Source organism: Sorex fumeus, unplaced genomic scaffold, assembly GCF_029834395.1.
Source record: "Sorex fumeus unplaced genomic scaffold, SorFum_2.1 ptg000233l, whole genome shotgun sequence".
NCBI classification, from domain to species: domain Eukaryota; kingdom Metazoa; phylum Chordata; class Mammalia; order Eulipotyphla; family Soricidae; genus Sorex; species Sorex fumeus.
The window spans coordinates 225,430-238,152 of record NW_026606290.1 but is presented as its reverse complement, the minus strand read 5'-3'; the positions used below and the strand labels follow the sequence as shown (position 1 = coordinate 238,152).

Sequence of the window (12,723 nt, the reverse complement as noted above, 5' to 3'; positions counted from 1 at the left end):
CTGTCTCGGAGGCACAGAGGTGTGGCAGGGGCGGTGAGGCGGGCAGCAGGCAGGGCACAAGCAGGGTGACCGCCAAGCTGTAGGCAAGCCCTTCTCCCCTCCAGCTCCTGGGGGCTCATTGGGGCTCCCCTCCAGACCCTCACACCTGGCTCGCGCCCCCTGCCCTGAGAAGCGGAGTCAACACGAACAGCCGGTGATGTCCCCCTGGTACTCACCTCCCGCTGGCCCCAAGAGGCCAGTCCAGGGCTCGCCCCAGGAAGGATGATGGAGATATTAATTAGCATCAATAATAAATGGGGCGCGTCCTCCCTGAGCCGGCCACGCGTCAGTATTGATCGCTGTCTCGGAAGGTCGGAGGAGGAGGAGGACTTGGATGTCCAGGATGGAGTTGGACAGAGTGCGCCGCTGGGGTGCTGAGGAGCTGGGGTGCCGGGTGCGTCGAGGCTGGGAGTGTGTGCAGAGCCGAGGGAGGCTGGTGTGAGGGACCCGGGGCTGGAGGTTGGTGTGCAGTGTGTGGGGTGGAGTCCATCCTGGCCTGTCTGGCTATCACTGGCGAAGGAAAGTATCCCCAGGCGTTTGGGGTGTCTGGGCAGGGATGGGGTGCATGACTCTCTGAGCCGGAGGGTGTGGTGGGTGGGGGATGGGAGGATGGGCGGGGTGGGCTGAGGTGTAACCAGGACGCCGCGCCCACAGGGGGTGACGAGGGGCCCTTCCTGAGGGAAGCGCAGCCTGCCCATTTGGGGTGCCCCCTCCTCGTCCCTGGCGATTTCTTGCCCTGTAACTGTGGTTCAGAGCTGAAGGGAGCCCCTGCCCCCGCCTCGCGGGGCACTAGCACCTTCCCCCTTAACAGCCTTCACGGCCCGAGGTCGGGCCCCGCCCACAAACACCTGGCGCCCTGCGCATCCATCCAGCACGCCTGGGACGGGGGTGGGGTGCAGAAACCCCCCATCCCCCACCCCCGCCACGCCCGGCCGGGAAGGAGGCTTCTGCCTGCTGGGCGGGTCACTGGGAGTTCTCCAAGGTGCTAAAATAAACCCGCGAAGGATCAAGTTTCCGACCGAAATAACCCCGGAGCCGCCTCAGAAACGCGACCTGGGAACCCGATCCTGGAGCGCGCGTGTGGAGGGGTCCGGTCGCCCCGCTGCCTGGGCCCCCAATAACAGCTTTTCTTGACAGTCAGGCTCTGGGGGGGGCCTTGATACTGGACCAAAGTCTAGGCTGCAGAAGGTGCCCCCATCCACCAGTGGGCACTTCCTGTGGGCCTCTCTTGCCCCTCGGGCACCGCGCTCGCTCCCGTCTCTGTGGGACTGAGCACCTCCCTGCCTGAGTAATTCCTGAGTGCAGAGCCAGGAGGAACCCCTGAGCACTGCCGGGTATGTCCCAAAAAGCAAAACTAAATAAAAATTAAGAACCACTGGGGCCTGAGTGATAGCAAAGCAGGGGGGGATATACGCCTTGCATGCAGCTGGCCCAGGTTCAATCCCTGGCATCCCATATGGTCCCCCGAGCACCGCCAGGAGTAATTCCTGAGTGCAGAGCCAGGAGTAACCCCCGAGCATCACCAGGTGTGCTCCATAAAGCAAAAAGAAGAAAAAAGGGAAAGAAAAAGAAAGAAGGGAAGGAAGAAAGAAGGGGAGGGAGGAGGGAAGGCGGCAGCGAGAAGACACCATTTGACAAGTCTCAGTCGCGTGCCACCCTCCCCGGGTGCCCAGCAGACACTTCCCTCACCCGCCTCCAGGGGGGCAGTGAGCAAACCTTCCAGTGGGGCTGAACTTGCACCCTGGGGTCCCCCCCACCGCCCTGGACCCTGGCCTCTCACTGCTTCACCCCTCCAGCTGATCAGCAAGACCAGAGAGGCTCTGTGGGCTGAAGGGTGCTGGGCAGATGAGAGTGGCAGAGCCTTGGGGGTGCCAGCCAGCACCCCGAATCCTCGCATCTATGTGCCACAGGCCTCCCCAGGGTTTCCTGCCTGAGACAAGGCCAAGAGCGGGCAGGCGGGCACATGCTAACCCTCACCTCAGTCTGCCAGGGACCCGTGGTGTGGTCCCTCGGTGGTGCCCCCAGAACTAGGGCCTGCAGCGGGAAGGGTGGTCCGTTCTCTAGGCACTAGCCATGGGAGACTCGGGGCGGCCTGCTGGGTCCTCTGGGGCGTCTCCAAGCCTAGCGGAGCTCGGGTCCTTATGATTTCAGCCAGAAATTCCATCTAATGGGGTGGGAAGTATAAGAATGGCCACCCCAGAAGTTTAGGTTTTTTTTTTTTTTTTGGCTCCTGGAGTCACACTTGGCAATGCTCAGGGGTTCTTCCTGGCTCTGCACTCAGGAATCACTCCTGGCGGTGCTTGCAGGACCCTATGGGATGCTGGGGATTGAACTTGGGTCAGGTCAGCCATGTGCAAGGCAGACACACTTCCCACTGGACTATCGCTCCAGCACAACAGTTCAGTTTTCAACAGACTCAAAAACAGAACCAGCCTCAGTTTTTGGGAACTGGGGCTAGACACACACACACACACACACACACACACACACACACACACACACACAGCCCAGGCGCCCGGTGAATGCCAGGCAGCTGGTGGAAAGGGTGGGTTGCCATGGAAATGTGGTCAGCTTTACGGTGCAGGAAAGGCAAGGTTTTTCCTAAAGGGCGTGTGATGGGATCATATTTTAAAATGCATTTTGCGACGATATGATATACATTGATAGAGTTTATTGTATCTCTGGGGTTTTTTTGGGGGGGAGGGGAAGGGTATGGCCACACCCAGCAGTGCTCAGGCTGACGCCCGACTCTGTGCTTGGGGGGTGGGGTCTCTCCTGGCGGACTCAGAGAGCCGCATTCCTCCCGTGCCAGGACTCAGACCTGGGCTGAGCACACGCAAAGGCCAGTGCCTGCCCGCTGGCCCGCGCCCCTCTTCTGTTCCCTCTGAGGGCTGCAGCAGGACATGGCGGTATTATAGCAGGGCGGGACGGGGGTGCAGGGTGGGGCCGCGGGGAGCAGCTCGGCTAGAGCATTTGCCTTGCATGTGTGAGGCCCTGGATTGGGCCCCCACCTGCCGCTTGAATAGACAAAATAAAGTCGCATATTTCCATCACCAGAAACGAGGTGGGGCAGTCGTCTCCTCTCTGTGGCCTGCTCTGGGAGGTGGGATCAGGCCGCTGTCGCTGTCATCGAGCGTGTGGATGGATGGCAGCAAACTTGGGCAGAAGGACGTCGGGCTATGGGGTCAGTGAAAGGGTTTCACGAGCTGGCAGGTGATCCCGCGGGCTGGGCCTGTCTCCCCGAGTGCGGGAGGACATCAGTGAGGATGTGGATTCAATGAATGCATGAGGTCTATTTTTTTTTATTTATTTTTGGTTTTGTGGCCTCAGGCGTGACTTTTTGTTTTGTTTTGTTTTGTTTGTTTTTTTCTTTCTGGGTCACACCTGGTGATGCTCAGAGGTTACTCCTGGCTCTCAGGAATTACTCCTGGCGGTGCTTGGGGGACCATATGGGATGCTGGGGATGGAATCCAGGTCGGCTGCGTGCAAGGCAAACGCCCTCCCTGCTGTGCTATTGCTCCCGCCCCCTCAGGTGTGACTTCTGCAAGCGCTCAAGGGGCCATAGATGGTAATGGGGGGGGACCCACAGTGGGCCGTGTGCAAGGTAGAACCCCACCCACCAAATGAGCACGTGGAGGCCGAATGCATGAATCCTAGACCCTCCATGGGACTCTGTGGCGCATGGCAGGTGGCCACAAAGGGGGACGCTTCAGCTCCTCAGCCACCTCCACAGCCCTGCCTGACACCCTTCCTGGGCCTCTGCAGGGGGGCACAGACCAGGAACCTCCCCGGGGGGGGGCTCATCTCTCAGGGGCTGTGCTGGGCTTAGCAGGAGCTCTCTCTCTCCCTCTCCAGCCGCAGGGACAGGGTCACTGTCATCTCAAAACTTGAAAGTAGGGCTGGAGAGTGGGTAATGGGCATACAGGAGGCCCAGGGCCCATCCCTGGCACCACATGGCCCCCAGCACTGCTGGATGTGGCCCAAAAAGTTAAGAAAAACAGCATCTGCAGGCAACTCTGTGACACCGAGACGCTGACTCAGGCCTCTGGGTATTAATAGCCCCTCTGGGGGGGGGGGCTCCTCTGGGCGACAGGGTCAGCGCCGGCCATGGGCCCTCGGGGGGTGGACTGTGTACCTATGTGCCAGTGACCAGTCACCAGCCCTGTGTCAGAGGCATCGAAGTCCCTCAGCCCTGCAGGAACCTCTCCAGGGGAACCCCATTTCCCCTTGGCTGAAGGCCTCTCCCCATGTGCCTGGGGAGAGACCCAATAAACTTAGCTGGAGGCCCTCCTCTCTGTGGGGTAGGGGGTACCTGGGGCTCCACAGCTGAAGGTGGCTTCCCATCCCCCACCCCTGCCCTGAGCCGGGCAGACCTGTCTGGCCAACACTGAATCAAGGGTTCACACCTTTCTGACCCCTCAGTCAGGAAGGGGTCCCCACAATCACCCAGATTTGCACAGGAAGGCTGACCTCAAGTCTCATCCCACCCTGCACCCTGGGGTCTGCCTTCCGGGCCCTTCACTCACAGACCAGACCTCATGTGGGGTCACTGCTGCTGTCTGGACCCCCAGCCAGGCCGGGAGCCCGGCCCTCAGACCCACACCCCTGCAGGTGTTGACATGTGTCACACGGTCACCCCACCCAACACAGGCGTCCCGGGCCAAGCCTGGCACCGTCCCTGGCTGCCACACACCCAGCAGCCCCCCCAGTGCCAGGTGCTGAGTGACTATTTCTGGGCTACCCGGAGCTGCACCTGTCCATGGGCCAGCCCTGCACACGGCCTCCCGGGAGAGACTGCAGGCTCGCAGGCAGACTGAAGTTTATGGATTCTTTGACTCGGCTGAGATTCCCCGAAGCTTGATTCAAGTCTGATTTTAAAAGAAATAAGGAAACGCCGGGCGGAGCAACAGCACAGTGGGCAGAGCATTTGCCTCGCATGTGGCTGACTTGGGTTTGATCCCCAGTATCCCAAAGGGTCCTCCAAGCACCGTTAGGAATGATGCCTGAGCACAGAGCCAGGAGTCAACCCTGAACATCTTTGGGTGTAGCCCCACACCGAAAATACCATAAAATAAAATAGCGGCTGGAGCTATAGTACAGTGGGTAGGCCTTGCACACAGCGGATCCGGGTTTGATTCCCAGCATCCCATATGGTTTCCTGAGCACCACCAGGAGTAATTCCTGAGTGCAAAGCCAGGAGCAACGCCTGTGCATTGCCGGGTGTGACCCAAAAAGCAAAAACATTAAAAATTTTATTTAATTTAAAAAATAAATAAAGTAAAATAAAATAAAACAAAACAGAGAGAGAAAAAGAATGAAAAAAGACCCAGCCTGCACCAGCTGACTGGGATCGGTCCCGGGCATCCCATAGGGTCCCCTGGGCACCGCCAGGAGTGATGCCTGAGCATCACTGGGTGCGACCCCCAAATCAAAAATAAATAAAAATTACTTTTTTTAAAAAAGGGGGTCTCCAGCCTGCCAGCTCGGTGACGCCTCGGCAGGGAGGTGGCCTGGCCCTGTCCTCAGCAAGGAGGCTCAGTGGGGACTCCCTCCCCAAGGCGCTTCAACTGCGCCCACCGGCCTCTCGCCTGGGGCTGCTGGCCCTGCCCGCGGACCCATGCAAGCCGGCCGGGCCGCGGGAGCCTGCGCCGCGCAGAACTACATTCCCCGGCGTGCCCCGGGCCGGGAGGGAGCCATCAGGGGCTTTAAATAGCCGCCACCCGGGTCCCCCGCCCCCCGGCGGTGCCATTGGCTGCCCGGCCGCACGCGCCCCCCGCCGCTGCCCCCCGGCCCACGGCCACGTGCGCGGGGACGCGGGGACGCGGGGACGCGGCGGCGGCGGCGCTCGGGCGGGCAGCGGCGGCGTCATGCCCGCCTCGCAGGGCCGGGCCCGGGCCCGCGGCCACGCGCTGCACCGCGCCGAGTTCCTGTCCCTGAACCAGCCCCCGCGGGGCGCGGCCGAGCCCCGCGTGCCGGGCGCGGGGGGCGCGGGGGGCAGGAGGGGCCCCGGGCCCGCGCCGCCGCCCCCCGCGCCCGGGGACGCGGCCCGCGAGCGGCGCCAGTCGCAGCAGCTGCCCGAGGAGGACTGCATGCAGCTGAACCCGTCCTTCAAGGGCATCGCCTTCAACTCGCTGCTGGCCATCGACATCTGCCTGTCCAAGCGGCTGGGCGTGTGCGCCGGCCGCGCCGCGTCCTGGGCCGGCGCCCGCTCCGTGGTCAAGCTCATCGGCGTCACGGGCCACGGCGTCCCGTGGATCGGGGGCACCATCCTCTGCCTGGTCAAGAGCAGCACGCTGGCCGGCCAGGAGGTGCTCATGAACCTGCTCCTGGGTGAGTGACCGCCCCCCCCCCCCCCCCCCCCCCCCGCCCCGCCCCGTGTGAGCGCCAAGCGGGAATGCGCTAATGAGGTTAGGTTAGGTGGGAAGGGCGCCCCAGACACGCAGGCGAGACCCCCACCCCCAGGGCTGAGAGCCCCCCCAGGGCCCCCCAGGAAGGAGACCAGGTGTGGCTGGGCCCAGAAGTCGCCCCCCGAGGGGTCAGAGGGTCTTGTCGGGGGGTTCTTCACCCGGAGCTCACAGGTGGGGCATTCATGTTCCACACTAGGGCAGACTCTGCCCCATGCCCTGGCCACGGCCCCCCACTGCACTCAGGGACTCTGTAAGTTGCCCAGGGTTTTCCTGTGGCGGGCGTTGAGGTGTGCAAGAAGGTACACTCAGTCTGGGGCTCCCCCCACACGCCGGTGCCCGCCGGTGCCCGCCTGCACCTCCCCAGCTGAGTCACTGGCCCCGATGCCAGGGCGTGCGGATCTTTGCTGTTTTTCCTGAAATTGCCAGCAGTCACTGGCCCCGATGCCAGGGCGTGCCAGGCACCTGTCCCCACCTCCTGCCCAGCCTCCCGCACTGGGGTCCCCGCAGCTCCTCCATCCTCAGATGGGGGGACCCTGCTGAGATCCTGCCGGCTGTCCAGTATGGCCACCAATTCGGGGGCTGCTGGGCCAAGGTCTCCAGCAGTGGCAGCGCTGAGAAGTGTCCCTGTAACCAGCGGGTGCGTGTGAGGTGATTGTGGTCCCTGAGGAAGTGAGGGCACTTGGGAGGTTCACCGGGCAGGCGCTCGCCCTGCATACAGCACACCCCAAGTCGTCCGTGGCACCACATAGGGTCCCCCAAGTCCCGTCAGGAGTGACTCTGGAGTGCAGAGCCAGGAGAAAACCATGAGCCCCTGGGCACAGTCTAAACTATCCCCCGCCCTCCCAAAAGGGCCTAAACCACACCACAACCCCATGAAGGAGAAGCCTTGCCTCCTTCCCATGTGGAGAGGGAAACTGAGGCACAGGTCAGTGACCTCGATTCTACCTTGAGTCAGTGAGGGCCAGGCTCAGAGTCGGTGCAGACCTGCAGAGCCAGTAACAGAGCAGCAGGGAGGACATTTGTATTTCACGGGTCTTACCCAGGTTCAATCCCCGGCACCCCAGGTGGCCCCCTGATCCCACCAGGAGTAATCCCTGAGTGCAGAGCCAGGAGACAGCCCTGAGCATCACCGGGTGTGCCATCCCCCCCAAAAAAAGGGGCAAAAGTCTGGCAGGAGATTTTTGGCGTCAGTGCCTCGGGGTCCCAAGAGGGCAAAGTGCACAGAAGGCCACTCAGCATCGGCCTCAGAGGGCACGGGGTCCCAGCTTGCAGGTCTGCAGCAATCGCTGGGCACCCCAACCCTCCAGAGAAGGGGCTGTGGGCTCGGGCCCTGCTGTGGGGTCCCCTCTGCTGAGCACACACAGCAGGAGTCAGTTCTTGCGTCCCTGGGTGCCAGAGGGTGTGCTCGGGTACACTGGCCCTTCAGCCCTCTGAACTTGAAGGAGCCCCTTCCTGCTCACAGCCCGTGGGCTCACAGGGAAAGTCTCTGGCACAGTGGGTGGTGACGTGCCCATAGTGGGGACTGCAGGACCCGAGGCGAGCTCCAGGTTCCCCCAGACTCGGGGCCGTCTCCAGGTGGGGAATGGACGCTGTGGGCTAAACCACAGGGTGGGGCCCCGGGGGGGGGGGGAAGGAGGAATCTCCGTGTTGCCTCCCCCCGCCCACACTTGCCCAGACAAAAGCAGGGGAGCCCAGAGCTGGCCTGACCTGGGAACAAATGCCAGCCTCCGTGGAACTTTGGGAGAGGGATTTGCTTCTCTGAGTCTTATTTTCCTCATCTGCCACATGGGCTGTTGGGCTGCTTCTCTCAGAGCCACAGACAAAGGGCCAGTTCATGCCTGAGGAAGGTGTTGACTTCATCCTCCTCCATCACCACAGTTGTCATCAGCTGTGCCACCACCACTATCATTATCATCACCATCACCATCACCACCATCACCATCATCACCATCACCACCACCATCACCACCACCATCACCACCACTATCACCATCACCACCACCACTATCACCATCATCACCATCACCACCACTATCACCACCACCATCACCACCACTATCACCATCACCACCACCACTATCACCATCATCACCATCACCACCACCATCACCACCACCACCATCATCACCATCACCACCACCACCACCATCATCACCATCACCACCACCATCACCATCATCACCATCACCACCGCCATCACCACCACCATCACCATCATCACCATTATTACCGTCATCACCACCACCATCACCATCATCGCCATTACCGCCATCACCACCACCACTATCACCATCCCCACCATCACCATCATCACTATCACCACCACCATTACCATCACCACCATCACCACCACTATCACCATCACCACCACCATCACCACCGCCATCACCACCACCACCATCACCATCACCACCACTATCACCGTCACTACCACCATCACCACCACCACCATCACCATCATCACCATCACCATCATCACCATCACCACCACCACACCACTACCACCATCACCATCACCACCATCACCATCATCACCATCATTACCACCACCACCACCACCACCACTATCACCATCACCACCGCCATCACCATCATCACCACCACTACCATCATCCCCACCATCACTACCATCATCACCATCACCACCATCCCCACCATCACCACCATCACCATCACCACTATCACCATTATATTCTCACCATGATCTCCAACTCCCCCATTAACATTACCATTGCCATCACCATTAGTATCATCATCATCATCACCAATACCATCACCAAAGCAGGCCCAGCGTGGTGCAGCTGCCCTGCCAGTTCTCGCCTCCAGCCCTGCTCCTGACCCTCCTGGCCAGCACCTGGTTGAACAATTCCCAGGTGATGCAGCTGAGTGCCTCCCGGCCTTGTATGTCCCTGTTCTGCCACGGGTGGCCATGGCCTCCGTCTGGTTGCCATGACTGAGTTGCTGATCAAAGAGCCTTCCCTGGGATTTTTCTGATGCTGAAAACCAGACTTTCTTCTTTTCCTGAATTTTATTTTTTATTTTTGGCAGTAAAATGATGCATGTAGCTCTAACTATTTTAACCTTTTTTGGGTTTTTTTTTCTTTTTGGGTCACACCCGGCGATGCTCAGGGGTTACTCCTGTCTCTGCACTCAGGAATCACTCCTGGCGGTGCTCAGGGGACCATATGGGATGCTGGGAATCGAACCTGGGTCGGCACAAGCAAGGCAAACGCCCTCCCTGCTGTGCTATCACTCCAGCCCCTGACTGTTTTAACCTTACTTGTGTCTGAATGTAGGGGACACACTTCTGGTGATGCCTAGCGGCCATTTCGTGCAGGGAACCAAACTCAGGACCTCGTAGTCTTGACATACGCATTTCTTCTAGAAATATCTCCTCAGCCCAGTTTTGGCCACAGATGAGCACGGCCTGCAGGTTTTAGGCGCACGCCCCATGTGCAGCCTGCGGCCCTGGCCAGAGCTTCCTCCAGGACGGAAACTGTCCCCGTGCCCAGCATCTCACAGCCCTCACCCCCGGCACCTGCCACCTGCCCCTGTCTCTCAGTCAGTCCCTCGCAGAGGTGGAGACTGCAGTATGTGTCAGCGGGGTTCCAGCCGGGCCGGGCGGCAGCAGCTCTTTATACAGCTAAGTCGTGCTCCATCACCTCCCCCAAACCCTTGTTCACTTCTGCCTTTGGCTGTTGGGAATAGTGGCTTCTCTGGATGTGGGGTGACACTGTCACCCCCCGCATCTCTGGGGGCTGCTGGGTCCTAGAGGATTCACTTTAACTCCCTGAGGACACCGGCCATGTGCCCAGCAACAGCTGCGTGTCCTCCTCCCCAGCAGGACACGTGCCGTTCCTGCATTCCTCCCCCCATGCCTGCTCCCTGGGTAACGGCCATTCGGGGGGTGTCCCGGGGGGCGGGTGAGCACCTCAATAGGGTTCTCTGGTAGCTTCTTGATTTTGTTTTGGCCACCCCAGGCTCTGCTCAGAAATCACTCCTTGGGGGGCCCAGGACACCCACTGGGCCCTGGGGTCGGACCCAGATCTGCCACATGCAAGGCCAGCGTCCTGTACACTGGACAGTTTTGTTTGTTTGTTTCAGTGCTCAGGGGTTACCCCTGGCTCTTCATTCAGGGATCACTCCTAGCGGTGCTCAGGGGACCCTGTGGGACACTGGGGGTCAAGCCCCGTTGGCTGTGTGCAAGGCAATCACCCTCTCCACTGTACTACCACTCCAGCCCCCCCACCACAGCATTTGGGGGGCTTTGTTTTTGTAGTGAGGCCACACCCAGTGGTGCTCAGGACTTAGTTCTGACACTGTGCTGAGTGATCACTCCTGTCAAGGCCCAGGTGTCCCTCCATGTGTGTCCACTCAGGGTCTGATACTGGGCGTCTCCTAGTGTGTGTACACTCGGGGTCGGGGACAGGCCATTGCACCCTCGGGGTCTGGAACCGGCATCTCCCCGCATACAGACAGTTGAGGTCCCAGCCTTGCTGTGCCCAGACCTCCACATCCTGTTTTCTGGGTCCCTCCATGTCTGCTGCCTTGGCTCCAGGTCCCAGGCTGAGCCCCTCCTACCGGGCACCATGGTCTCGGCCTCCCAAGGCCCTTCACAGCTGGCTGTTGGGGTCAGGAGCCAGCACCAGCTTCCTCAGTCTGGCAGCACCCCCAATCCTGACTGTCCAGTTACATTCACACCCCAGCCAGCCTGCCCTGTCGAATTCAGCGGCCAAGGACCCCAGCACTTGCCTCACCTGGCCCCTGAGTTGAGCCACCAACAAATTGACTAAGAATTGCCACCGGTCCCCTGGACCTCCTGACCATGGCCTCAGAATCCCCCACCCAAGGGTGGGCTGCAGAGACAGTCCCGGGCGAAAGCATGTGCCCTGCACCCAGCAAGCCTGATCTGAATGCCTGGCACCACATTTGGTCCCCCTGAGCACTGCAAGGGTCACTCGTGAGCACAGAGCCAGAAATAGCTCCTGAGCCCTGCAGAGGATAGCTCGAAGACAAAAAAATTTAAAACACAATTAAAAATAGAGCAGGTGGGCTGGAGAGAGAGTGCTGTGGGGAGGGCGCTGTCTTGCACACAACTGACCCGGACTCCATCTTGTGGCATCTCACCCTGAACAGTGCCGGGTATGACCCAAAACAAACTCACAAAAAACAGGGCTAGGGATGTAATGAGCATTTGACTGACATGTGTGAGGTCAGATGTCCTAGGTTTGATCCTAGCACCACAAAAAAAAATCTGCATGTGCGCGCACACACACACACACACACGCACACACACACACGCACGCACACACACATGCCTCCGATCTGCCCTGACTGTTCCCGAGGGCTCGGTGCAGCCCCCTCCGTCTCCTGAACTTTTTTCTGCCACCGTCCACCATCGGGCTGGTTCTCACCTGCCAGCGCAGCTAGGAGGGGACTCGGCCCCACCGGGAACAAGCCCAGCCACCACCCACCAGAACAGCCCCCAGAAGCCTGTCTCTGCTCCCTGCTGCCCCGTGCCCAGCCCTGCAGGGCCTCAGGCAAGTGGCCCGGTCTCATAGGGGCAGGAAGGGGCAGCGGGCGCCCCGGCCTGCAGGCAGCACATCTGTGTATTTCCACATGTCCCTACATGTGAATGCACACACATGCACTGTCCATGTGTACATGTGCACGGACATACGTGCGTATCTCTATGTACCGGTATGCATACAGGCGTATGCCCACACTGTCTACATGCTTGCACATGTTTGTCCACATGTACCACACATGTGCACACACAGCTCCAAGCAGGTCCAGGTGCGTAGCCTGCCCTGACCAAGGGGCTCTGAGATGGACAGTGAGCCCCGAGCAGGAAGCCGCAGGCCCCCACAACTCGGGGGAAGGGAAGTCCCCTGCCTGGGGTGCAGGGGTCCTCAGCCCACTAGGGAGGGGCTGTGGGGGGACGCAGAGGGGCAGAGGGACTCAGGCGTTGGGGCCACTGGCCACACAGGACCCTCAGAGCAGAAGGCCCAAGTTATTGGTAAGGTGAAGAGGGGGGACAGACCCCCTCCTTGCTGCCCGAGAGTCTTTGAGAGGTTCCGCCTGACCCCTGACCTTGGCCCCGCGCTTCCACTGAGACCCTTTTTCCGGGGGGGATGGGGGGAGCAGGCGCTGGCCTCCTCCGAGTCCAGGCGGGAATGTAGGTCAGAGAACTCGACCGGTCACATGAGTGGGCTTCGGGGGCCTTTGGATGACGCCAGTGTTGCTTCTGGTCAGGCCCAGCAGGGCTGCCTGTCAC

The 12,723-nt window shown here is 60.4% G+C and overlaps 2 protein-coding genes across 2 annotated transcripts in view; one reads left to right on the top strand and one right to left on the bottom strand.

Moving 5' to 3' along the window:
- UCK1 (uridine-cytidine kinase 1) overlaps positions 1 to 12,723 on the bottom strand; it is a 212,146-nt gene that overhangs the window by 80,907 nt on the left and 118,516 nt on the right. The gene's annotated exons all lie outside the window — the stretch shown is intronic.
- PLPP7 (phospholipid phosphatase 7 (inactive)) overlaps positions 5,892 to 12,723 on the top strand; it is a 31,621-nt gene continuing 24,789 nt past the window's right edge. Inside the window, exon 1 of the mRNA XM_056108855.1 lies at positions 5,892 to 6,369. Coding sequence (XP_055964830.1) covers positions 5,907 to 6,369 — 463 coding nt within the window. The 5' untranslated portion in view covers positions 5,892 to 5,906. The remainder of the gene's footprint in view (positions 6,370 to 12,723) is intronic.